This window comes from Canis lupus, chromosome 25, assembly GCF_048164855.1.
Source record: "Canis lupus baileyi chromosome 25, mCanLup2.hap1, whole genome shotgun sequence".
Lineage (NCBI taxonomy): Eukaryota > Metazoa > Chordata > Mammalia > Carnivora > Canidae > Canis > Canis lupus.
The window spans coordinates 10286090-10312598 of record NC_132862.1 but is presented as its reverse complement, the minus strand read 5'-3'; the positions used below and the strand labels follow the sequence as shown (position 1 = coordinate 10312598).

At 41.9% G+C, this 26509-nt stretch overlaps 1 protein-coding gene and 1 long non-coding RNA gene across 5 annotated transcripts in view; one reads left to right on the top strand and one right to left on the bottom strand.

The window, feature by feature from the left end:
• The window catches only part of TMEM117 (transmembrane protein 117), a 496249-nt gene that overhangs the window by 33677 nt on the left and 436063 nt on the right, over window positions 1-26509 (top strand). Inside the window, exons 1-2 of one of the 4 annotated variants that reach the window (XM_072798248.1) lie at window positions 976-1133; window positions 13014-13318. In XM_072798248.1, the coding sequence (XP_072654349.1) occupies window positions 13042-13318 (277 nt within the window). In that variant the 5' untranslated portion in view covers window positions 976-1133; window positions 13014-13041. Of the gene's footprint in view, window positions 1-975; window positions 1134-13013; window positions 13319-26509 lie in introns of those variants that run through there. The other 3 variants (XM_072798250.1, XM_072798252.1, XM_072798249.1) reach the window with 3 other exon arrangements.
• On the bottom strand, window positions 6519-22381 carry LOC140617240 (uncharacterized). Its single transcript, XR_012017463.1, has 3 exons — window positions 22249-22381; window positions 21912-22090; window positions 6519-8769 (listed from the first exon to the last, which is right to left on the bottom strand). It is a non-coding gene; the product is annotated as an uncharacterized lncRNA (long non-coding RNA).

Here is a 26509-nt window from a genome sequence, read left to right as displayed (position 1 = left end):
AGTGATCACTCCCACTAGCACAGAGTATCCATACACTGGACAGCAGCTTTCAATACTCTACAAGCAGCTGGTAAAGTGAGACAGCAGTTGTTCTTAGGGATGGAAGGATTTTAGTGTAGGTGCTGCCGAAGCCAGCACTAGGGATGGAAGGAAACAAAGGCCCACACACCGTGGAAGAGACGTTGCATCGGAAGCAAAGGGAATTGGCCGAATGTGGTCAAAGTTCCTCCTCTGCCATGCTGCAGAGAAATCATTTAAGCACTGCAGAATGAGAGGCTCCTGAGAGCTTCAAACTTCAAAAATGCTAAAGGTTGCACAGTGTGTGTGTATGTGTATATATATGCATGTGTAGTATATGCATGTGTACCTGTATTTGTCCATTTCTAAGTGTATGAGTCTCTGTGTGTGCTTATAGATCTGGGGGTAAATGTGTGGATATATTTGCGTGGGTGTGTGTGTGTGTGTGTCAGACTGGACAGCCCGGAGAGTAAGTGTAAGCCTTCTCACATCCTCGCGGGCTGCCTCCTCCCCCACTACCTGCCCCCCCCCCCGCCCCCCTGCACCGACTGACCAAAGCGGAAAGGATGCTCTATGACCCGAGACTGCATTCGAAAGTTTGCAGTTCTTGGAGGCTGATCCACCTGGGGACGTCATTGGCTCCCTGCAGGGTGGTGGATTTTAGGAGAAGAGAGCGGATTCCCGCAGGACGGAGGGACTGCTGCTGACACGCCGGGCTGTCGCCGAGCCCCCCCCCCCGCACCCCCGCCCCCGCCGCGTCCCCAGTGGTCCCCGCCTGCAGCCGCGGGCTCCGCAGAGGCGGGCCCGGCCGGGAGGGGAGGGCGCGGCGAGCGGGGGCGGCGGGAGGCCATGCCTCCAGCTGCCGAGGCCGCCCAACAGCTGGGGCCCTCGCGGTCGGCCCGCGGCGCCGTCGCCCTTGCGCTCCGGCGGACTTTGCGGAGGGCGCCCGGCGGCGGCGGCGGCGGCGGCGGCGGCGGCGAGTGTGGGCCGAGCCGGTATTTATAGCTCGGTGACAGCAGCGGCCGCGGCAGCTTCCCAGCGAGGCCGCCGGCGCGGCGGAGGGCTGCGGCCGCCCGTCCCCCGCGCTGCACACCCCGCGCTGCAGGCGCCCCCGGGTGAGTACGCGGCCCGGGCCCCGCTGCACCCCCGCTGCACCCCCGCTGCACCCCCGCTGCACCCCCAGCTGCGCCCCCAGCTGCACCCCTCGCTGCACCCCCCGCTGCACCCCCGCCCCAGGCGCGGCCCCGAGGTCCCCCGCCCTCCCGGGCGCCCGGGGATGCACGCGGCGAGGCGGGGCCGAGGGGCGCAGGGGGGCGGCCCGCACGGACCTTCAACTTTCCTCGCTTCGCTGCTCCCCGGGAGGGAGGGGAGCGCGCCCCGGGCCTGCCGAGGGCCGGCTAATGACATTAACAGGTTGCATGCAGCTCGGGGCTGTTCTCCTTAAAAAACACACCAAAACAAATCCCCCAAAAGCAAAAGCGAAAGAGAGAACTTGGGTGTTTACGAACTTTATCCTAAATAAAGCTGTATCGGTCGATTCCTATTTTTGAAAATGCCATTTAGGCCCACAAGTGTGTTAGAGCCAGGTGCTGACACTTGGGCTGCCAGGGTTCACTGTGCCCTGCGTGCAGCCATGGACTGTGTGTGTGTGTGTGTGTGTGGGTGTGTGTGTGTGATGGGAGGAATCATCACATGCTTATTTTAGTATTAATATGTCTAATGAGGGGACCCCTGGGTGGCTCAGCGGTTTAGCGCCTGCCTTTGGCCCAGGGTGTGATCCTGGAGTCCCAAGATCGAGTCCCGCGTCGGGCTCCTTGCATGGAGCCTGCTTCTCCCTCCTCCTGTGTCTCTGCCTCTCTCTCTCTCTCTCTGTCTATCATAAATAAATAAATAAATCTTAAAAAAAATAATATGTCTAATGAACTAAAGAGGGGGAAAGGGTGTGTTGAATAAACGTTTTTACTCCTGATTATAAACGGTATGCTGTTTGAAATCCATGGAAGGGCTTCTAGCAAGACTTCAGGGCTTTGTTTTGTCTTCAGAATAAAAGTTCTTCTCATTTATTGACTATAAAGAGTAGTGGAGTCTCTGTAAAAACTATTTTTGTTGTAAGATATTGAATTTTAAATTTTTTTTTGGCCATGCCTATACTTTCAAACACCCCGGGCCCCCTCAATCTGTGTGTAGTTAATTTTTCCTTTAAAGGTCCTATTTATTTATTCATGAGAGACACACACACACACACAGAGGCTGAGACACAGGCAGAGGGACAAGCAGGCTCCATGCAGGGAGCCTGACATGGGACTCGATCCCAGGTCTCCAGGATCAGGCCTGGGCTAAAGGCAGGTGCTAAACCGCTGAGCCACCTGGGCTGCCCCTGTGTATAGTTTAAAAGTAACCTGGATTTTGAAATTTTGACTCAGGTCTTTGTCCCCACCCCCATTCCACCTCCATCTGATCCTCATGCTCAGAAAGCAATGCTTGTCTCTTTAATTTGTGTCTTTAAATTGCCAACCATTTAAAAAAGTAATTTCGGATATGAATGAATTTTATTTTATTCATTAGCTGTTACTTTCTTTGGTGTGTGTTTAGATTCTTCATCATAAACAGATATCACTGAACAGGAGCTCTAAACATTTTTTTAAAAAGATTATTTATTTATTTATTCATTCATGATGGACAGAGAGAGAGAAGCAGAGACACAGGCAGAGGGAGAAGCAGGCTCCATGCACCGGGAGCCCAACATGGGACTCGATCCCGGGACTCCAGGATCGCACCCTGGGCCAAAGGCAGGCGCCAAACCGCTGCACCACCCAGGGATCCCCAGCTTTAAACATTTTTTAAAGAATTCATTGGTGAATATTTTTTCATCTTTATAATATGAAAGGGCTCACACATACTTTGCCATTTTAATGAAAAGGTAACTAATCTCTTTGTTAGGAGACAACCTCAGACCTAACTTTGCTTCAACTTCGCTGTTTTAAAAACTCTCATGGTTTAGTACTCATATCCCAAAGACTGCAGGATAAGAAGCAGGGAAGAGAATCATTTAAAGGTTGAAACAATGTGAAGAGAAAGTCTGGGAAGTGATTTATGGATGCGATCCTCTAATTTAGCAAGGGTACCACAAATACCATCCTGGTATCTATGTAAAGCCACTTATGGTGGTTTCATTGATTGACTTAAAAGGTTGCTTTTTATTTTAAAGGCTGTGTGGTCTCTTGTTTTGGATTAAAAGCAAGAAGTTCCAACTTCTGTTATTATTGCTATTTTTTTTTTTTGACGATTTTATTTACTCATGAGAGACACACAGAGGCAGAGACACAGGCAGAGGGAGAAACAGGCTCCATGCAGGGACCTCAATGTGAGACTTGATCCTGGGACTCCGGAATCATGCCCTGGGCCAAAGGCAGGCACTAAACTGCTGAGCCACCCAGGCGTCCCTATTATTGCTATTTGTATTTGTAAAACCTGTATTAAGGATTCACATTATGTAAAATGCTGTATGTCGCCTCCTCAAGTCTGCCTTTTCATCTAACATTTCAAGATAATATACCAAGACCTATCCTCAGGGCTGACCCAGGCAAATATATAGTTTGTTTCTCCATCTTTCTGCCATTCCTCCTATATGGACTTGAATATCCCATTATCCAGAATTTATTCTCTCTGGAATGGAATCTTTAGTTTTTTTTTTTTTTTCCTACCCAAGGCTGATCTGTTTATCCTACATGATCCATACATTTTTTTTTATTTAGTAATTAATCAGCAAATATTTGTTGAGTGCCTACTGGGTGCAAGTCATCACCTAGTACTTACTCCTTCCTCATGCTTCTACTCCCTTCCTGTTGGAACTTTGTTCTGTATTTTATACTTCTCAGTGTAGAGGACATATTAGTTATTAAGAGTATTGACTTTGGGGTCGTACCAAGGCAGCTGTATGACCTTGGGCAGATTATAACCTTTCCAAGTCTCTGTTTCTTCAGTGGTAAATCCATAGGGTTGGTATAAGGACTAATTGAGGTACTGAATGAAAAGTGCTTGCCTGACACATACAAAATACTAAAAAATGTTCATTTTTACTGTATTGTTCATATCTGCTTCAATGGTGTTCATCTCAGGAAATGGCAGCTTCATTCTGGGTTTTGCCAGGCCCTATCCACATCCAATACATCATGTAATTTTTGGCAACATTTCCTCTTAAATCTATCTAGAAGTTCATATGTTTCCAACCATTGGACAGGTTGGCCCTTCTGACTTGTAAGTTATATGTATCACTCTCCTGCTTCTCATCTTAAACAGTGTGAAAGCCTCCATGCACAGATTGGCCTTAGGCTGGGTCCTGAAAGGCCATGTCACAATGGCATTCCACCTTGTAGACCTCATCTCCTTTTATACTTCCCTGCCTCTACCCCATCCAGTCACATTAGCTTTGTCTGCTGTTCCTTCAATGCATTGATCATGCACGCAGCACAGGCCTTGCAATTTTTTTGTTCTCTCTGTCTGGATGGATCACTCTTTCCCAGTTGTCTGCTTGCCTCCCTCCCTTCTTTCAGGTCTCTGCTCAAATGTCACCTTATAGTGAGGCCTCCTCCAACTGCTCTCATTCCTGACATTCCCTAGTAACTTTCTCTATCAACTCATAGCTTTCTAAAATATTATGTATCCTGGGGGATCCCTGGGTGGTTCAGTGATTTGGTGCCTGCTTTTGGCCCAGGGCGTGATCCTGGAGTCCCGGGATCGGGTCCCATGTCGGGCTTCCTGCATGATGCCTGCTTCTCCTCTGTCTGTGTCTCTGCCTCTTTCTCTCTCTACCTGTGTCTCTCATGAATGGATAGGCAAAATCTTAAAAAAAAAAAAAAATATATATATATATATATGTATATATATATATATTATGTATCCTTTTTTTTTTTTCCAGTTTAATGCCTTTTTCCCTCAATAAGACAGTAAGATGCAAACTAGGGTATTGTCTGGTATAACCCTCATGCAGAGGCCAGTGCCTGGCACAAATAAGCAATTGGTAAATATTGAGGGAATGAATGATGAACGTTATCATGGAATTAACAAATCTGGACTTCATCACTTTCCAAATATGAGTTTGGATAGGTAATGCAAGCTTTTTGAGCCTTATTTTCAATATTTGTAAAATAAGGATAACATTGGGATGCCTGGGTGGCTCAGCGGTTGAGCGTCTGCCTTTAGCTCAGGGCGTGATCCTGGTCTGGGGGTTGAGTCTGTATCGGGCTCCCTGCAAGGAGCCTGCTTCTCACTCTGCCTGTGTCTCTGCCTCTCTCTCTGTGTCTCTAAATAAATAAATAAAATCTTTAAAAAAAATCTTAAAAAAATAAGGATAACTTCATCCTTTACTTTGTGCAGTTGTATTAAAAATTCTTTAACACTGAGAATAACATGTAAAAATCACTCAGTGAATGTAATGCATAGTAGTTGATGTTACTTGGGTTTAACTGGCCTTTGGAGTAGGAAATACATGAAAATGACAGGCACTTTACAGAAGAAATCTCCTAAGTCTTCACTACAGTACTCAGGGAAGTACTTTTGTTGGGATTTTACTGGTGAAGACATAGAATCTCAGAGAGGTTAGGACTTTGCCCTAGATCACAGAGCTCATAAGTAGCAGTCAGGTAGACCTGACCATATTTCTCTACCACATTAGGCTGCCTTTGAAAAACAGATGTTCCTGATTCCTTAGAAACATTCTAATATCACTCTTTTTTTTAAGGTTTTATTCATTTTATTTGACAGAGACAGCACAAGCAGGGGGAGAGGCAGGCAGAGGCAGAGGAGGAGGGAGAGGCAGGCTCCCTGCTGAGCAGGGCTCCATCCCAGGATGCTGAGACCATGGCCTGAGCCCAAGGCAGATGCTTAACCAATTGAGCCACCCAGGGGCCCCTCTAGCATCATTCTAATGGTATGATTTTGCCCACTAAAAACACTAAGAGGTACAATGTGATATAAATATAGGCTGCTATCTTTATTTATCTTTTAAGTAAATAATGTTAAATGGTTGGAAGCTGTGACCTTCCTTTTGACCTATGATTTAATGAAATTAATTAATTAATTTATTTAAAGACTTTTTTATTTATTCATGAGAGACAAAGACTGAGAGAGAGAGAAGCAGAGACATAGGCAGAGGGAGATGCAGGTTGTTGCAGGAAGCCCGATGTGGGACTCGATCCCGGATCCCAGGATCAAGACCCCAGGTGAAAGCAGGTGCCCAACCGCTAAGCCACCCAGGTGTCCCTTGATCTATGATTTTAAAAGCAGTTATCCTAGGGATTAAATGAAATGATCGTTAAGGTGTTCTGTGAACTGCAAAGAACTTTATGTATGGTATGTAATACTATGCTAGAACTAGGTAATTGAATTAGCTTTTACCTTTGTCTTGTGCTAATCCAGCCAAGAACTGCTCAGAGTATAGCCGTGTGTGTCACAAAGTGCCTACCACAAAAAGCAAAGTACAGGAAGTCTTTTTATTTTATTTTATTTTTTTAATTTTTATTTATTTATGATAGTCACACAGAGAGAGAGAGAGAGGCAGAGACACAGGCAGAGGGAGAAGCAGGCTCCATGCACCGAGAGCCCGATGTGGGATTCGATCCCGGGTCTCCAGGATCGCGCCCTGGGCCAAAGGCAGGCGCCAAACCGCTGCGCCACCCAGGGATCCCCAGGAAGTCTTTTTAAAAATTATTTTTCAAGAAACTGGATTCTAGGTGTTTAAAATAAAGTCTACACCGTTGGCACAGTCATCTTTAAAAAGCCCTTTAATAAGAGCTAAGACAGGTTACCTGTGAATTTTCAGGCATAGATACTAAGGAGCTTCAAAAAATCTGGAGGAATTCTTTTTTTTTTCTTAATCTTAGAATAGTGCTCCACAATGGAAATGATTTGCTCATGTTACCTGGTGAGAGATTTCTAGATGTTGAGACCCACATTAGCAGACCTGTGTATTCAGTATGCTCTGCTTGGCTAGTAATAGTGTCTTTTGTAGAACATATTAGTTCATCAAGGATTTTTCCATATGCATCTGTACATTTTTTAAAAAGCAAATGATATACTCCATCTTGATCATACTTGTCATTATGGAAGAACTGTTCCCTGAGCCAGGGTCCCTGCTGAGAAAAGTGAAATTCATCCTCCTGAAAGCCTCCAGTGTTTTCTTTTTTGTAAAGGTCCTAATAAATAATGGAGGCAGGGTACTCTGCTATAGTCAAATTGTTACGGCACTTATCAGGGCATCTATGTTGTCGTAGCCTAGGACTTAATTATTTTTCACTTAAACTGTTGAAATTGCCTATAAATGCAGCTTCTCCACTTTCATTATGTCTCATACCAATTTTTCTTTTTCTAAGCTGAGAGAGACATCTTTCCCAAACTCTGCTCCAATCGGTCGTATCACTCTTCAGTTCTGAAACTTTTCATTCTCTGTTCTCCCTTCAGTAAACTACAGAACAGCACTTCTGTATAATCTTCCTTAAATTGCCTGCAAATTATCTTTACCGCTCCCAAGATCTCCTCAAGTTATGTGTTCCAGCCACACAGAACTACAGATGCACCTCTGAAGCAGCAAGTCCCTTTCCGCCTTTGCTCAGTGTCCTCCCAACATGAGCATCCTTACCTCTTTCCTCTTTTCCCTTTGCATTCCTCTCTGTTCTTAGCCTTTCTTAGCAGAAACACAATACCTGTAGTAAAATATGTCAGATTCATAGTATCTACTATAAATATTAGTGCACCATGACTGATGGCCTGTGGATTATCGGACAGTGTGTAAAGTTCCAGCCTGTAGTTACCACCTTTTTCCAATCATTGCCATAATTTGGGAAAGCAGAGGCTTCCGAGGTATTGGTAGCGACATCTACCTATTGGTGCCATTACTTATAGGAGGGAAGTGGTTGGGGTGGATTAGTCTAGCTCTCAGAGTTGGAAAATCACCGAATGAGCATCAGTGATGCCCTGCAAAAGAACAGTCAGATCAACTCAACTCCTTAGACAGATGCTCAGAGAAGAAGAACAAAACTGAAACAATCCTGTCTCAGCCACATGACCAGCTTTCTGATCATGCTTGCAAGGTCCACTGGACTAATATTAGTGGACTCACTCATCCTCCAGTATTGGGAATCTTTTATATCAGACAGCTTTATTATCAGGAACTTTCTAACCTACATGTCATGGGCAAGATTTTGGAATTTGTCTTTATGTAGGGAAGGCATGGTACAGAGTGTTAAAGCTTGGTGGCTTGGATTTGAATCCTTGCTCTGGCACTGGCTCCTTTTGTTACTCGGTATGAATTACTAAGCCCTAGGTCTCAGTTTCAAAATTTATAAAATAAGAGTTTTATTTTCTTCTTTGGGCTGCTCTGAAATTTAAATACAATGTGTAGAGCTCGTTAGCATAGTGCCTGGTATATGGTAAATACTCCATAAATGTCAGCCCTGGTGATACTGGTGATAACGAAGAACCTGTGCTAAAAAGGGATGGTGCTGGCTGTGAGCACATCACTGCTGCTGGCTGAGTCAGCGTGGTGGTTTTGGGGTTCCAGTGCTTTTCTCCCTTCCTCTGTTAGCGGAAGCTAATGGCAGGTTGCTGTGCCTTCTCATCTCACCTAGACCATGAGAAGGCTTTTCTTTATAAGTGTACCACTCACCTCATCCGGTAGAGGTTCATTGATTGCCCACTTTGAGCCTGGCCCTGTGCTGTGGCCTGGAAGTGAACAGCCCTGCATGACCGTACGACCTAGTGAAGGAGACACACACGTAAGCCGATAATTTTACTCTAATGTACTATGAACTAAGATAAATCACATTTATTTAAGATAAAAACTCAGCTATGGTAGCAGAAGTGAGTTTAAAAAAAATTAAGAGTTTGACGACTATGTACACGGTGTAGCATCATCAATTTGAACAATATCAATCCTGGATTATTATTATTATTATTATTATTTTAAAAGATTTTATTTATTTATTCATGAGACACACACAGAGAGAGGCAGAGACACAGGCAGAGGGAGAAGCAGGCTCCATGCAGGGAGCCTGACGTGGGACTCGATCCCGGGTCTCCAGGATCACGCCCTGGGCCGAAGGCAGGTGCTAAACTGCTGAGCCACCCAGGGATCCCTTCAATCTTGGATTATTAACATGAGAGTCACTGAATGATCATATTGCTTCATGTGAAGGAAGAAGTAAAAACAGTTATCGGTGCTCTGGATATCTGGTACTTAAGGCTGAGATGAGTAGGCAGGCTTTGGGTGCCTTTGTGGATGAAATCAGGAAGTGGGGATAAGTAGAAGTGTTATTCAAGTTATTTTGTAGGTTCTTGAAATTTGGGACCCCCTGGAAGACATCTCTTCAGCTTTGGCATATGAAGCAAGAATAAACATCAGCCATGTTTAGCGTAAAATAGAAAGACCAATAATCCAGCTAGTGTCTAAGCCACTGAATCTGTTAGTAGAAATAAAGAATAGGCCACAAACCCAATGGGAGACAGTTTATTGGAAGAAACGCTTTCAGATTTGCAGTCTATGAGAGAGATCAAGGGCTAGGAATAAATTTGGACTCAAATGCTGGTTCTTCCACTTGCTGGGTGGGTGAATTCAATAGGCAGCAACTGCTCTGGGCCCTTGCTTACCTGTAACACGGGGGTGATGGTAGCATTCATGGCATTCCTGTGGGAATTCAGACCTGTCCAAGTGCAGGATTGTTGCTCAACACTATAGTTGTCTCTCTTGAAACAATATAAATAATGAAAAGGAACAGCTGTCTCCAGAATTCTTTGAATGTTCTAATTCAGTTTGGGCATGTGGACATTACATAGCCCACAAAACAAGATTCTAATGTTAAAAACAACAACAATGAGCATATGCTAACCCTCCACAAAAAACAACGATTGGTTAAAAAAACAAAGTCTTATGAATTCAATGTTCTGAATCCTGCCGCATTGCTTGTGTGTGGGTGGGGGAAGGGAGGCGGTGGGGAAACTGTGCCAGAATTCCCCACTGGTAAGAGAAGCAGCTTAGAAACCTGGTTTTTTCCTCCTCCTCTTTCTTCTTCTTCTCCTCCTCCTCCTCCTCCTCCTCCTCCTCCTCCTCCTCCTCCTCTTCTTTTCAGAGAGAAAGAGAAGGGAAGGAGACAGAGGGACAGGAAGAGAGAGAGAGAATCTTAAGCAGACTCAGTGCTGACCTTACATCCCAATGGGGGTGGTGGTGGTGGGGGGCTTGATCTCACAACTCTTGAGATCTTGACCTGCGCTGAAATCAAGGGTCAGGCACTTAACCACCCAAGTACCCTGAAACCTGTTAACTTCTTAAATGATACTCTTGTCCTGTTCTGATGGGCATATAGGAATGAGTCCTTGCTTCAAGACTCATTGGCCTTGAAGTGATTTCTATATTAACTATAGGACATTTCTAAAAATGTTGCACGGAACCGAATTGACAGTCCTTTCTGGCATCCTTGCGTACTGAATATCATGAAAATGCATGATGCTCATTTTTGTTTTTCACCACTTTGCTGTCTTTGGTGTGAGAACCAACTACTGCTGTGTTGGGTGATGAACTTCACATTAGGAAAAAAATCTTTCTACAGTCGCCATTCCTAACCTGTCTGAGCTGCAGCCCCTGGGGACAGATATTTCGGAATATTCACGAAGATCACAAGGAACTTAAAATTGCTTAGAAGGTTTCTGAATCCAAGGCACAGCGACTCTTTGTTTTGCTGAGTTTTCCTGCTAGTCCTTTTGTGTGTTTACATTGCTTTTCTAAAATAGATAAGACAAGTCTCCATTAATTCAGATTGTGACTTTAATTGCTACTCATCACCCCAGACTGTTGGACAGGGACTTGGGAGCCCTGGAACCTATTGTCAGGGCTTCCATGGACTTAGAGTTACTTCAGGCTTGTGGCTTGATCTTTGTGCTTTTAGCCATGTGTAAAATGAGATTATTTACCAATGGGAAATTTATCAGTTTCCCAAAGTGCTTGGGATTTGTGAAGGATTCTTTCACTTACATAATTTTTCCCTGGTTAATGGAGTATACACTGTAGAGTTAATATAGTCATCTCTAGAGAAGAATATGTCTCCAGGAAGCATTCAGAGGCTGACCTCCCTGGGGCTGGGCCCTGGGTCTACCTTCTTTCTAAAGTAAAGAGAATTCCTGGAGTTGACTGGGCTGTCTGACTTCAGAGGCCCAGATCAGAGCTCTCCTGCTGGCCGGCTCTGGGCAATTTACATAATCTGTGTGAGCCTCAGTCCCCCCCGCCCCCCCAAGATGAAGTGATGGGAATGATGATGATACTATTTCAGAGGGTTGTTATGATAAAAATGAGATAATGAAGCATGTGTACATCCAACACAGAGCCTGGACCTCACATGATGTAGGCTTTGTAAGGGTCCTTTTTTCTCCTCGTTCTACACAAATTGAGAAAGAATAAAAAAGAATTGGCAGATTTCAGTGCAATTACCATCTTTATAGTTATTTTTTAATCTCAGTTTTTATTCAGCTCTGTGGCTGAAAACAAAGCGAGATAGCTTAGTCTGAGCCACCAGATTGGTTCACCAAAGCTGAACTGCAGAATTGGAGAGACTTGGTGGACCTAACGCAGGCTTGTGTTCTTTATAGGAAGGCTGGCTCCCAAGGAAGAAAGAGGAGCTAAGCAAGACTTTGGAGGTGTGATCTGGACATCAGCATTTTTGTTTTTGTTTTTGTTTGTGTATATCAGCATTTTTAAAAAGCTCTGTAGGGACACCTGGGTGGCTCAGTCGTTGAGGCTGAGTCGTTGAGGTCGTGATCCTGGGGTCCTGGGATCGAGTCCCACATTGGGCTCCCCATGAGGAGCCTGCTTCTCCCTCTGCCTGTGTCTCTGCCTCTATCTCTGTGCCTCTCATGATTAAATAAGTAAAATCTTATGTTTTATTATTTTTTAAAAAGATTTACTCATTTATTCATGAGAGACACAGGCAGAGACACAGGCAGAGGGAGAAGCAGGCTCCCTGCAGGGAGCCCGATGTGGGACTCGATCCTGGATCCTGGGATCATGCCCTCAGCCACACAGGCATCCCTAAATAAATAAAATCTTAAAAAATAATAAAAAATAAAAAGCTCTGTACTCTCAATGCACATCCAGGTTAGGACACATGGCTGTAGGCACATTATGTTCTTTGCCATGCCTCTGTGCCTTTGCAAATGCCTAGACTGAGCATTCTTGCCTTTGTCACAGGAGGGAAAAATTCCTACTTATCTTTCAACCCTGAACTTGAGTGTGTCCTGCCCTGTGAGATCTTCCCCCTTTTCCTCACTTCCCACAAGCAGAATTGTCAAATCGCTCCTGCATGCAAGTAACTACTGTACCATAGACTTAGCTATTTCCTAAAGCATATTCTGTGTTGAAATTATTTGACAACTAGATTATGAACATTTTATAAAAGTCCATACACATACATAAAAAAGTCCTTTTGTGTAGCAAAAGGTCTGAGAGTTGTCCACCAAATTATGAAGGGATCCTACCTAAGAAGAGAGGGATATGGGCAGAGGAGGATGCTATTTTTTTGTTAATATGTACTCAGTTTACTCCTACATTGCTGTAATTTTTAAATGACTCTGTATTATGATTGTAGCCCAAAAATAGTTATTTAAAAGAAGAAAAGTATTTTTTTTTCCTGGCATTTCCTCCAAAGGGGTGACCTCTACAGGTCATCTCCGTCATCACCCTGATTTTGGACAGTGTTTTTCCTTCTCACGGCCCTTCTCCCCCTGCTTTTATTCTCCTTCCTTTCCACATCCCTATGCGGTCAGAGGTATGATTAGATGGCAGTGAAGGTACAGCATTTACTTTCCTCAATCTCAGACTTGTCTTGGTGCCATAAACAGGTTCAGGTCGCACCTTTTCTAAATGCCTCTTTATTAAGCTGTTATAAACCTGAACAGGTGATAGGAAGAGAAAGATGGTTTTCCTGCTGTAACTCTGTGTATCTTTTCTTATGCAGGTAAACAACGGAATTGAAGTTTTGAAGGATGGGTAAAGACTTTCGTTATTATTTCCAGCATCCCTGGTCTCGCATGATTGTGGCTTACTTGGTGATCTTCTTTAACTTCTTAATATTTGCCGAGGACCCAGTTTCTCATAGCCAAACAGAAGCCAATGTTATTGTTGTTGGAAACTGTTTTTCATTTGTAACAAATAAATACCCTAGAGGAGTTGGCTGGAGGATTCTGAAGGTGCTTCTATGGCTACTTGCTATTCTCATAGGACTAATAGCTGGGAAATTTCTGTTCCATCAGCGTTTGTTTGGTAAGTACCCATGAAATGTAATGTTGATAATTATTGAACTCTATTCCTCAAGATAGAGCGCTGTTATTTCTAAATGCCAATTTAGGATGCATTTTGGTTTGCCCTACAGCCTTAATTTGTGATGCATGGTTGTAGCTGGGTTCTTCCGCTATGCTCTGTTCAATTGTGTACTTTTCTATGGCCTAAGGAAAATTAGCATGAGGTCAAATTAGTGCTAAACTTATTTTCAAAGAATGGCTTTAGAGCTAAAATTAATGTGTGTGTAATCTTATAAATAAATAAATAGTACGTAAGTATATTATCTTAAAGAGTTTGCCTTCATGTCACACCATATTTTCATTAAAATAACTTAATCATTGCTTATGTATTTACATATATTGTTCATTCTGGGAATCGGAATGGTAACTCTACCTTTTCACCTTCTTTATTTTTCGAACATTGGCTTTAGGATGCTTATTTTGAGCCTGTTCAACCGAAGGACAATTAGTATAGAACAGACAAAGACACAAAATTAGTTTAAGCTGAATAAGGTTATTTACTGTAAGGATACTGGGATATTTCACAAAGACCAAGGATAGAATTTATTTTGATGCTTGGGATAAATGGAACCCGGGGCTTGACTTCTATCAGGATCCTCTTTATCCCAACTTTTCTGTTCAATATCTGTTTTATTCTCTTCACACTGAAGATCAGTTTACATCTACTCAGAGACATTGGCTTGATTCTTTTGGTCCTAACGTTTAAACTCTTGGAAAAGAGACTAATGTTGATCCAGTTTGAGTGTGTTTTCCACCTTTTGCCTAATTAATTTTAGCCAGGAGATGGGCAATATTTATCCAGCAAATATTCATTGATCACTAATTAAATGCCAGGAACGATTCTAGAGAGTGAGTCAAAAAAGCAGGGTCTATGCCTTCATAATAACTTACATCCCACAGCAGGGAGAAAGACACTAAACAAATTAACGTATAATATACAAAGAGGTGATAAATGCTATGGGGAAGAGAAAGTTTTAAATGGCGGGGCCAGTTAGAAAGAGAACTTAGTAAAAAAACATTGAGTTTAGTAATTATAAGATCATAGGTGACACAGTGTGTGTATTTCCAATCTAGAAGCTTGGTTAGAAACAGATGGTGGTGGTTTAAGAAAAAAACAAATGAAGAACATAGATATACACACATGTAGTATTACTTACATATACTTTTCAATCTCTATTCAAATTATGGTCATGTGTTTCTATTACATAAATTTATAAAATGTACATATTTAGATTTATTATATATGTACATAGTTTGGAGCAGTTTGGTGAGGAAATGAAAGGAGATAGGAATGGAAGAAGGAAGGATTTTGTTGTTGGTGGTGGTGGTGATGCTGGTTTTGAGGAGGAAGATTAATTGATCATCTTGTCATTTTGGGGGAAAGGGCTAGATTGAAATGAAGATAAAGACATAGAAGGAGACCATCTCTGAAGGCTTCTCTGCTTTGTGACTTAGGACACAGATAGAAATAATGGCTCTAGTGAGGACAGGAGGAGAGACCCTAGTTCCTCCAAAATTGTCATAAGAGAGATAAAGGTTTGTATTCTAATTGGTACATTGTCGTGAAGGGGTAGAGAGGTAAGTGGTATTCTGGTGCTTTCTATTTCACTATGAAGAAGGGAGAGCTAAAGATAAAGGTGGATGGATTGGATGATGCAAGGGGTTTAAAAAAGTGGCTAAGATTTGGAACAGCATAGATAATAGCTGACTATGGACAAACAAAAGGGTTACTGTTGATCACATAGGGCTGTTGGGGTTAGCCACTATAAATTGGAATGACATCAATATGAACTGCTAAGCAGTTTTCTTTATGAGAGCTCAGTCACCTGGAACTGAATTTGAGGGTGATTCATCTGGGTGGGGACTGCTCAGGCTTGCTGTATTGGAAACAAAGGATGGAAAATAAATACAGGATTCTAATAAAAAAGTTATTGTTTTGATTAACAGAGGGTCTGGCTGGGCATGGAAAGGAGGTAAGAGAGATTGATGGTGTGGGAGGAGCAGGCAAGGACTAGAGGTTTGGATAAAACTGAATAGGTGAAATGGAAGTAAGAAAAGGGAAAGGATTTATGGATGTAGTGAGATGCCGTGTTGTAATGAAGGATAGCCATTCGTTAGTGGGTGATTCCCAACTACATTGTGGCCTTTATGAGTGCCAAAGCAAAGTGCAAAGACAGGTCATGGCAGAGAGGGTATCTAGAAACTGAGTGTTAGTTGGGCCATCCACCAAATACTGAACAGGCATGCTGTTGTGCATGACATTCATAAAGATGAAAGATGTTAAGGGTGGGGGGTGAGTGGGAGAGGGTCAGTTTCCAAAAATGGTTCAGGAGTGCTGGCAGACAAAACAATAAATGTCTATGACAGGCAATGACCAGATGTGTTTGTAATCCATTCCAGAAATTTGCTCAGTGTAGAAAGGTAAGGCAAATTTAGACAAAATATCCAATTTGGAGAAAAGTTATCTACTTATATTGAGATTGATTGATTGGTATTAATAATAAGGGCAGATCATTTGGCTCTGTAATTTCTACATTTTATTGTTACTCTATTATAAAATCTTATGTTTTATAGTAAAATCACATTTCATTAATGGCTTACTTTTATTTCTCCTCTTGGGATAAATAAATTAGCCTTGAAAAAAAATCGGTCTGGATTTCAAGTGGTATGTTGAGTACAAATTATTTTGATAGTGCAAAAGTATGTCCTATTTTTTTTTATTTTGCTTACTATAGGAAAAGATTCTATAATGTAGTTAGCTTTAACACTTCTGTTTGGCTTTATCACTTCTATTCCTTGTTTTTCTTACTGAAAATCTGTGAAATTATATGGGATATTAGAGAAGGAATCATAGCCTTTTGCAAATCTTGGTGTTAAGTGGTGATAACTGGATTCCTGACTGAATTTTCTAATGAACTCCAAACTTATCTTTTCCTTCTGTCTCCATCTCCCTTCATGGCCATTATGTCTTCCTTTATTCACAAAATGGTAACCATTTGCTCCTAATGGTTCTGTCCTTCTCCATTAATTTTGGATTTTGCTACTGGAATATATTTTTTACATGGCTAGATGGCTCCTATTACCTACAAAATAAAATCTAAGCTCCTTTGATTGGTATCCAAAGCTCTTGATGATCTACTTACTCCTGCCTGACTTCAAACGTGGTCTCTTGACATTACACACTTTTAGAATTATTTGCAGCTTCTCGAACCTGCTGGGTTCTCTCATGCCTCTGTGTCTTTGTATACGCACCCCACCTTGTGCATCATGTTCAATCCTCTTGTTAACTTGTTGATTTCTCTTTTTCCTTTACATCCAAGCTCAAGCATTGTGTCCTCTTTGACACTTTTCCTGACTGCCTCCTGTCAGATGTTGTCTTCCCTCTAACTCCCACTTGTGTCTACTTGCAATAAAGAATATACAGCAGGGTGCTCTGGAACTGACAGCCATGCAGCATTATGGAGAAGAATTTAAAATTTAATGCCAGCACAAACATTGTTCTTATTGGCTTGGAATGTGATGAATGTTCCATCCTGTTCCCAAATAACTAGCATTAATACATAAGTCATTTTTTTAAGAGATCACATTTAAACGTTTAACAGTTTTCAGGTGCAAGCTTGTGTGGGTGGTGGTCATGGTGGTGGTGGTGTCTGCGTGGGGAGGAATGGGATTGTTAATTGCAAGCACAGAAATTCTCGTTATGGAAATTGAGATGGTTTATAAAATAATCAGAATCATTTTGTGAGATCAGTTAAACAGTTTCTTTTTTGTTAATTCTCTTATGAAATGCCAAATAAAAATATTGAACAGAATGCCACTATTCCTGAGATCCCTGGGTGGCTCAGTGGTTGAGCGCCTGCCTTTGGCCCAGGGCATGATCCTGGAGTCCCAGGATCGAGTCCCACATTGAGCTCCCTTCATGGAGCCTTTCTCCCTCTGCTTCTCTCTCCTTTGTGTCTCTCATGAATAAGTAAATAAAATCTTTAAAAAAGAATGCCACTATTCCTTTCATTGCCCCTTTCATTTCATTAACTTGTGAGTCTTCCCTCATTTATCATTTATTTTATTACGGAAACTCTCTTCTTAGTGGACTCCGGAAGCACAATACCTTATTGCCCAATTAAAGCATGTATGAGGAAGAGTGATAAATCTGTGAGCGCATAATTTAATCTAGTTTGTTGGTTGATTTTATTATTATGAGCCATAAATATTACAATTTTGTTGCTATTGAGTTAACTGCATAAAACTTCCTCATGATTTATAATTTGTAATGGGAGTTATCCCAAACAAAGATGGTGACTTGCAAACTGGAAATTGCATGTTATCAGAAACACAAATGATCTTTGCTGTATGATTGGAATAACGTGGGAGAGTTGGTTTTCCTACATTAGCACTAAACTTTTATGGTTTCAGGTCAGTCAAAAATCCCAAATTTCGGAAATGTGGCAAGAATTTTGGAACATGTTAGAAGTCACAATTAAGGGCAGCCCAGGTGGCTCAGCGGTTTAGTGCCGCCTTCAGCCCAGGGCGTGATCCTAGAGACCAGGGATCAAGTCCCACGTCGGGCTCCCTGCATGGAGCCTGCTTCTCCCTCTGCCTGTGTCTCTGCCTCTCTCTTTCTCTCTGTGTCCCTCATGAATAAATTCATTAAATCTTAAAAAAATCACAATTAATACTATTTAGAAAAATATCTTTAGGTTTAACACTGAATCTTGTTGAGGTGAGTTATTATATTTGGATTTATGAAAATTGAATCCCATTTTTTTTTGGAATACTCTCCCAGTGCCACTTGTGTAGATGATCCCATTGTTTAAAAAAATAAGTATAATGCATCCTACATTTTTGGAGAATTATACATTATACATGGGAGAAACCTATGAATAGAGTAATCCAAAGATTTCTGATGAAAAGACTTGTATTTCTAATGATAAATATAAAGAAATAATCTTACTCAAGAAATCATTTTTATTCCAAAATGGAATTGAAATGATTTATAAAACATATACATGTGCTTAATACAATAGGAATAGAAAATGAGGACCACAGAAAAGAGAGAATTAAATGTGTTTTGATTTCATAAGGTTTGTTATGTGGTTGGTTTCAAGCTTCCTTGGAGCCTGGGCAAAAGGGGAAAGGTGATATATACCTTTGGATATCAGAAATGATGGAAATTGAATGTTTCACAAGGGAATCTTTCTTTGCACTAAATTTTGGAGTTCCCTTGCCCTAAATTCTGGTAAATAATTTCTTTTTTCTTTGGTTTGTATGGGAGATGCTGGGTAGTGAAGTAGCAAAGGCAGAAATGGATTTCACATTCTTGTAACTTAAAACAAACTTTCATAAAAATTTAGAGTGTAACTTTTAAGCATAAGAGCAATTCTGTGATTTTTTTTTTTTTTAATTCTCTAAAAGCAGTTCTGTAAAGTGCAGAGTGATCAGGGTCTAGGTAATGCCGTCTGATTGGATAACTCTATCCAAGCATGAATCTTAGGCCATCAAGATTGTGATAAATGTTATTTCTCAAACAAACTGCTCCTGCTATTTGTCTTTCCTATTTTCTTGTTTCCTAACTTGTGAAGAAAGCCTCTGTTGGGGTTTTCTGGATGGAGAGCAGAGGGCAGGCTGACTCAGGATGAGTCGACAGGTATAGGATATGAAAATGATTCAGAACCTGTTAATATCCCACAGTTCCTTTTTTAAAACAGACTAGTTGTGTATGTAGTTATTTGCATAATTAGTTTCACTAATGTCTGGTTTCCTAGCTATACCAGAAGCTTCACAAGGGCAGGGCTTATGTTGTGTTGCTTATCATTTAATCCTTGGGTCCTGAAACAATGCCTGGAACACAGTAATATTTGATAAGTTTGAATGAATAAATAAGTTAATGTTCCTTTGTCTTTTACATGTTGTCTTTGCCAGTGTTGCCTTCTTACTGTAAGCTATAGAGGGTATTCATTTGTTCATTCATAAAATATGAGACATGGTCTCTGCTCTCAAGGAATTTAAAATCGGGTTAAAGAGACACATATGCATAAAAAATTAATTAGTCTGATAATACAAGGAAGTGCATATCAAATATCAAATGAATAGTCCAGACTGTGAGAGCTATGGGAATTCAAGAAAGACATCACGGTGGGCCAGGAAGGTGAAAGAAAGCTTTGCTGCCAGCGTGGGATCTAAGCTGAGTCTGAAGCATGAGTGGGATGAAAATAGTCAGATATGATGCAAAGAATTCATTACAAATTTCAGGTCACGGGGTAGATGGTGTGAGCCATAGAGATGAAACAAATTAGCTTTTTTTGGAGTTGGGGAAAAAAGAAAGAAGTCATGCTCATTTTGAAGAGAGGGAAAGGAGCAGGAGATGTAGTAGAAGGGCAGGTTGAGTCTAAATTCTCCCTTTGGTCTGTAAGAGCCAGTCTCATACCTTGCACTTTATCTCTTCCGATGTGGTATTTGAAGCATTTGAACAAGGTAGGAGATGATGACAAAAATCTCATGAATCAGAATGAGGGAGAATCTTGTGGGGGTTGGAGAGGGGCAGGTTAGGGGGGTAGAAAGGGAAAGAGGAAGGTATTTTTGGAGCCTCTTGCAGCCCTTCAGGCCACTCTGGCATAGGGGTGGAACAATGGGCAGCAGGATAGGGACATGCAGAACCTGGTGAAGCTTCAACAATTGATGGGATCTGAGGGGTTGAGTAGGGTGAGGTTATAGGTAACTAGGAGATTGGGTGGGTGACTCAGGGAGTGATTATTTTATGAAAAAGGAAAGAGGAAGTCATTAGGAGAATCCAGTTAGAGAAGATAATGAGTTTAGGAAATGGTGGGTTCAGGTGATAAGAACGCAGGCAGTGGACCATTTCCCTTGAATAGTGCTCAGAACAGCACAGTATGGGTTTGCTGAACTGAATCCAGGCACATCATTTCATATCCAAACTTTGAGACCAGGTGTGTTTCAGAATTCAGGACATATGCCTCTATTTGGTAGCTGGCCCTAAGGGGCTGAGAAAATACTCCATTATCAAGCACGTTGGCATAACCGTAGCTGGATATATACGTATTCAAATGAAGTAGTGTAAAAAAATAAAGGCTATAGTCAGCCTCAAATCAGTTCAGGTTAGGTTTTGCTGCTAAGTGAATTCAGTTTTGGTCAGGTCTTGCCAAGAGATCAGTTACAAAGATCAGGGTCTATGGATTTCAGCATTACAGAAACTGGGTAATGGATTTACACTTGACTATAAGCAACATTTCTTACACGTTTGGTTTCCCTAAGATATCCAGCTGTGAAGAAATCATGATGTTTTTAGAAGCCAGTGATTAAAAAAAAAGAAAGAAAAGAAAAAGAGTGGTTCAACTGATAACTAGACGTCTATGAAAGAAGAATGCATGTTGAAAGTGGATTTTCCTTGTGTTCATATTATGCTAAATTTTAATGAGTTTGCAGTTTTCTGTGTACCTAGGTCTGCATTGGTTTTGAGTAGGAAGTTCTGAATGAAACATTCTCAATACATCCAGAAATTTGAGAAGACAAATTCGATGATTTTTTCTTTTGTTTTATTTTAACAAAAAGGCCGTTTTCCATAAAATACCTAGTAACTCAACAATGTTCTATCGTTTAATGAATGTAATAAAGCCAAATGCTTGTTTTCTATTGTCTTAGCTTTAAGTCTAGTCTGAAATTCTTTTCTTTGTGTTTGAGCTACACATATGATTTTATCATTTCCAAATAGAAAAGATTCAGACATCCTGGAAAGTGTGGGCAAGATAGTCATGGTGACACAGGAGTATCAAAACATGAAGAAACAGATTTAATCGTATATTTAGGAAGGAAAAGCATTATTATAATTAATGATGTGAGTGCCATTACATAGTATTCCATTAATGGTATGATACAACCTCCTTTGTGTTAATTTGGGATCTGAATAGCTGAATAGTGTAAATGACCCTTAAATTTATCCTGATGGTTGATAATACATTAAGAAAATGTGTATTTATTATTGCTCAGGGTGATTGTCAACAGTTGATTATTTAAATATTCTCAAATAAGGACTTCCTTTTGGAGGAATTACTTGAACAAATGCCATATATATAGCTAATGCTACTTAGAATATCTATAATTTTAAGCTTTGTCTTCTCAAAATACTGTATTTGATACTCATGAGGGTCATTATTCAAATGTCTATTACCATCTTTATTCTTCACCAATGTACACCGAGTGCCAGAACCTTCATTTCGCTTACACTTGAGTTGTCAACACATAATTCCTTTTTTGTAAAGTAAAATCATTTTGGTCAGAAATAACTGCAGAACTCAAGTTAGAGAAAAATGTTATTCCAGTGCTTGAGAAACATAATGAGAGAGAGAGAGAGAGAGAAAAAAAAAAAAAAAGCAAAGCTTTTGAATGAGAGGTTCAGAAAGGTAAACTGAGACATGATTGATATTTAGGATTAAAATAATCCCCATGGAACACCCTCTTTACAGGCAAAGTTGACGTCTAAGAGTTAGTGAAGTTGGTAGCCCTTTGCAAACAAATCTATGCCATTTGACATTCTGACTTACAGAGCAGGAAAGGAAGATGAGGCTGGAAATGCTAGGTATTGGGCCATTTCCTCCCACATGTCCTATTAGGGCGTCTTCAGTAGTTCACAGGGCAGCTAGTTGCACATCCCTTGGCACTAAAGGGCCATCAGTGGCAGCTTTCTGTTGTTCGCTAGGGTCGCCTGGCTGTTCTGGTTCCCCTAGGACAGAGAATACAAACATTGTAAAAGGCCTTAATAAAACTAGCTCAGGTTAGAGCTTTGTGATTCAGCAATTATTAACCAGGTACCTTTACCAGATACTTTTACTGGGCTGGATACAAATGAATCATCAGAAGGCTAAGGCACCCATTCCTTACCAGGTCCGGTCATTGCCTCCACTTCCTCTTCTCATTTCTGACCTACGGTAGGTGAAGGTAGAAATTTCTTGGGAAAGTGACTAGCCAGTGCAATTGCAGCAGGCAGATCCACGCACGGGAGGCTGAGAGAAACCACTTCTCTGAAGAATGAAATACGAGTGGCCAGGGTGGAACTTGACAGCTGATTAAACAATACAGAGTCCCAATGGAAGTGAAGAGTGCTTGATCCCTTGACTCATTTAAAACCACATTGATAAAAATTGTTTATTGTTCAAATAAAGGATCAACAGTCCTAGGTGGGAGAGGAGTGTGATTTGAGAGGGCACCGATAAATAAAAGTTTTCCCTGGTTTGATTTCTTTTCTCTTTTATTAATTCCTAAAACTAGATCATTTATTGAAGACAGTTTCACTGGGCTAAAGTATTATGATACTTGGGAAGTCTGATGAAACTAACGAGGATATTCATTGGCAGATCTAGGTCCAAAGAGTAAGTGTTGGTAGGTGGGAAAATGTAGGAGAATGTTCAGATGTGGTAGGGGTGCAGGATTGCTGATGCTGTGCAGGATTCTGGATAGAGGGAGGGAAAGAAAGGCCATTAGAAGACCTAGGGTCCACAGGGGTCAGGCTGGAATAAGACACTTGGCCTCTCCAAAGACAAAGTAGCAGTTTCCAGTGGTGGCCTTCAAGCTGTATACTGGATTTTGAGTATCAGTGGTGGTCAAAGCAATTCTGTTGTTGTGATTTGTGTTTTTATTGTGGCTGTGGCCCTGACTTACTGTCGACAGTTAAACAGAAATGTACAGTGTTGATTTGCGTGGCTCCAAGGTCATAGCAAATGCCAGCAGTGAAATTGGAACATAAATTGAAGCCTCCTGATTCCCAGACAGGCGCCTTCGCAGGCATCCCAGATGGCAAACTGGCAGCAGGCGAGCCTTGTCCGCCTCAGGACTGGGTTGTGCTAGGCCACTCCCTACAGCTTCGCTCCACTTAGTGTTCAGGGATTTTTTTTTTTTTTTTTTTCTGGCACCATCTCCTGCCTGCCCAGCCCTCTCCTTTGGGTTGTTGCTAGTTCCAGGACAAAGCCTGTCATTGCTGCTGACCCAGAAGATGTCAGCACAATGCTGCCTGGCCTCGTAGCCATCAGTGATCTCACGTTCAGTATTGGGCTTTACTTCTTTCTCCAATTCAAGAGGAAATGTGATTGCACATCCAGATTTCCCTGGACTAGTCCATGCTCGTTGAGATACTTTGCATATCCTCAAGGACATGCCCGTTGAAATGGATAGACCAGCTAAAAGTAGATAAGTATATACACACACCGAGGCTTCAGGGAGCAAGTTCCAGTAGCCCAGGGAAGTTAGCATTTGCATTGTAAATTTTTAAACTTCATATTTCCTGCTGTCTCAACATTCTTACAAACAGGCTGTGAGTACCCCACCCGGGATCCCAGATACACCAGTGTGATAAGGCTGGCCTCTGCCACAAGTCTTCCTTCTTGCGTTCCTCCACTGTGACCTAGTGACCTTCAGAGACACTAATGAAATCCTCTTGCACCTTTTGCTTGTGTGCTCCTGACCCCCATAAAGACACTTGCCCACTGTTCTTACGCTCTTGATTCCCCACCTCCTTGGTTGAGCCTGCTGCCTTGGCCCTCCAAGTCTCCTTTCCTCCAGTGGGGCCCCCTCGTGGCATGTCCCTTTAGGACTTGTAAGTATAAGAAATCTCATTTTCCTCTCCTTCTCCTGTGTACCCTCCCTGGCCATATGGGACTGACCATCTCATGAAGGAATACAGAGCAGTGTTTCTTGTTGCTTCTTGACCTGTCCCCTCTCTCTTTTATATTCTTCTCAGGGTATTCCTATTTGAACTGCATCAGTTTTCGGTAACGTCACTGACAAATACATTGAGTACCCATCATTTGCAGGGACTAGGTGCCATGAGACGCTTGTCTTTCAGGAGCTTTTGGTGAATGAAGGAGATTAGACACAGACATATAAATATAAGCCTGTAATGGGACTCTGATGTCAGCATATGATAATTGTCTTACAAGCGGCATGGGTAGTCTATTCTGAAGGAGGCGAGAAGTCATTCCCAACAGAAATGATCAAATAAAGCCTTCTAGTAGGAGTTCATGGGAATGATAAAATCTTACAGTGAGTGGCTTTGGGGAGCACTTCCTTGTTACATTTTCAGCTGGTCTCTGAGTACCTCTAATAATGGCGAACTCACCATCTCCTAAACAGTCTGGGTCTGATCACTGTTTCTGCAGTAATTCTTGTGTCTGAACTTGAGCTGTGACTTACAGCTCCAAGATAATTGCATTGGAGGTAGGAGGGCATTCCAAGCTGGAGAAATGTCAAGTACACAGTTGTAGGGAAGGAAAGGACAACTGGTTGTGAGGTAGAGTGTGTGTGTGTGGGGGCAGTTTTCCTACTTTGGCAGACTTGGATCTACTGGAGGCTGGAAAGGGAAGCTTCGAGGCAAATTGTGTAGAGTCCTGCATTTCAGGTTCAGGAGTTTAAAATTCATTCTGAAAAGAAGAGGAAGCCATGGAGCATGTCCCTCTTTTTCAAATTTTGGGTTACAAAAGTAGCACAAGCTTGTGAATAAAACAAAACAATAACAAATCAAACCACACCCCCATATTATATGAATGGAGTCAGAGAACTTTAAAGTTTTGGATCACAAGAGTGACATGATCAAAATAGTATTGCAGGATGATGGTGGCAGGATGACTGGCTTTGAGATGGGGAGAGTGCTTCTGTCACTTGGGTACACCTGACTTCAAGTGATTGGGGCTCGATTTAGAAGTGGCAATGAGGATGGAGTGGAGGGGAAGGAAGGAAGCACGGGTGTGAAGGAAGACCTGATAGTGCAAGCACACGCTTCTCTTTTTAAAATTAACATCTTCATTTTAAGAACTCTGCTCCCTGAGTCCATTGCCATCATTTACTAAACATAAGGCGTATTTCTAAAATTAGAAACAAATTATAGTTAGATCATTTTACCTTGTTTTCCAAGCTTACGTAAGGAATGAATGTATTATTCTGGGTATTTCTAACACTAGAAGTGACTTTAAGAAAAAGCAGATTTTAGGTACCTGGGTGACTCAGTGGTGGAACATCTGCCTTTGGCTCAGGTGGTGATCCCAGGGTCCTGGGATCAAGTCCCACATTGGGCTCCCCGCAGGGAGCCTGCTTTTCCCTCTGCCTATGTCTCTGCCTCTATGTGTCTCTCATGAATAAATTAAAAAAAAAAGAAAGAAAAAGCAGATTTCTGTTCACAAACATCTCAAGTTGTAAGATATTGATGCCACTGAATTTCCTTTTTGAAGCTTAATGTTTGCCTAAACTGGTTCACTGTTTTGGATCATGCTTATTGATTTGTCTCGATTCACTTGCAACGTATAGGGGCCTCAGCAATCTAGGACTTGATTGTGTTCACTCAGTGAATACATATTGAGCATTTTCTAGGCCCTGGGGCTCCAGCATTGAAGAAAACAAAAGTCCCTGCCCTGACTGAGCTTACACTCTACTGGCAATAGATGGACAATGAAGAAGGAAATTATTATATATTATGGCAGACAGCAATAAATGCTGCGGCAATGAGCAAAGCAGGAGGACTTGAGGGAGGCATCTGGGAAGTTGTGGGAATTTCCTCTGATACGGTGACATTTGAGCAAAGACCTGAAGGTGACGAAGGATCAACCAGAGCAGCTTTCTGGGGGAATGTGACCCAGGATGAGGGAGAGGCAAGTATCAAATTCCCAAGACAAGGGTGTATTTAAGATGTTTGATGAACAGCAAAGAGGCCAATGGCTGGAACAGAGTGAAGAGAAAGGAGAGTAGGAATGCGGATGGGATGAGATAGCAAGATTATAGGCATTTTGTTGTAAAAAGCCCTTTCCCTTGAGTAAAGGGAAGCCGTGATAAATATTTCTGACCTTAGTCAAACTTTTAAGACCTTAGTTTCTAATACAGACATACTTTACTCCAAGATGATGCACAGTCGAGGATTTTCATTCTGGAAGCTCCTTTGCTCAGAACTCCCCTTATGGCTCCTTTATGGGAGTGCTCACCCCATGGTCCTCCCTCCAGTGGGATATGGAAGTGAAGAAAGCTGCTTTTTATGGTGGGTGAGTTATTTGATAATTTTAAAGACTGTCTACCCTGTGCCTGTCCCCCATCCCTGCTCGCAGTGCTAACTCTGTAATGGTATTTTTAGCAGTGGGGGCGGGGAGCTGGTCCTGGAGGCAGCAGT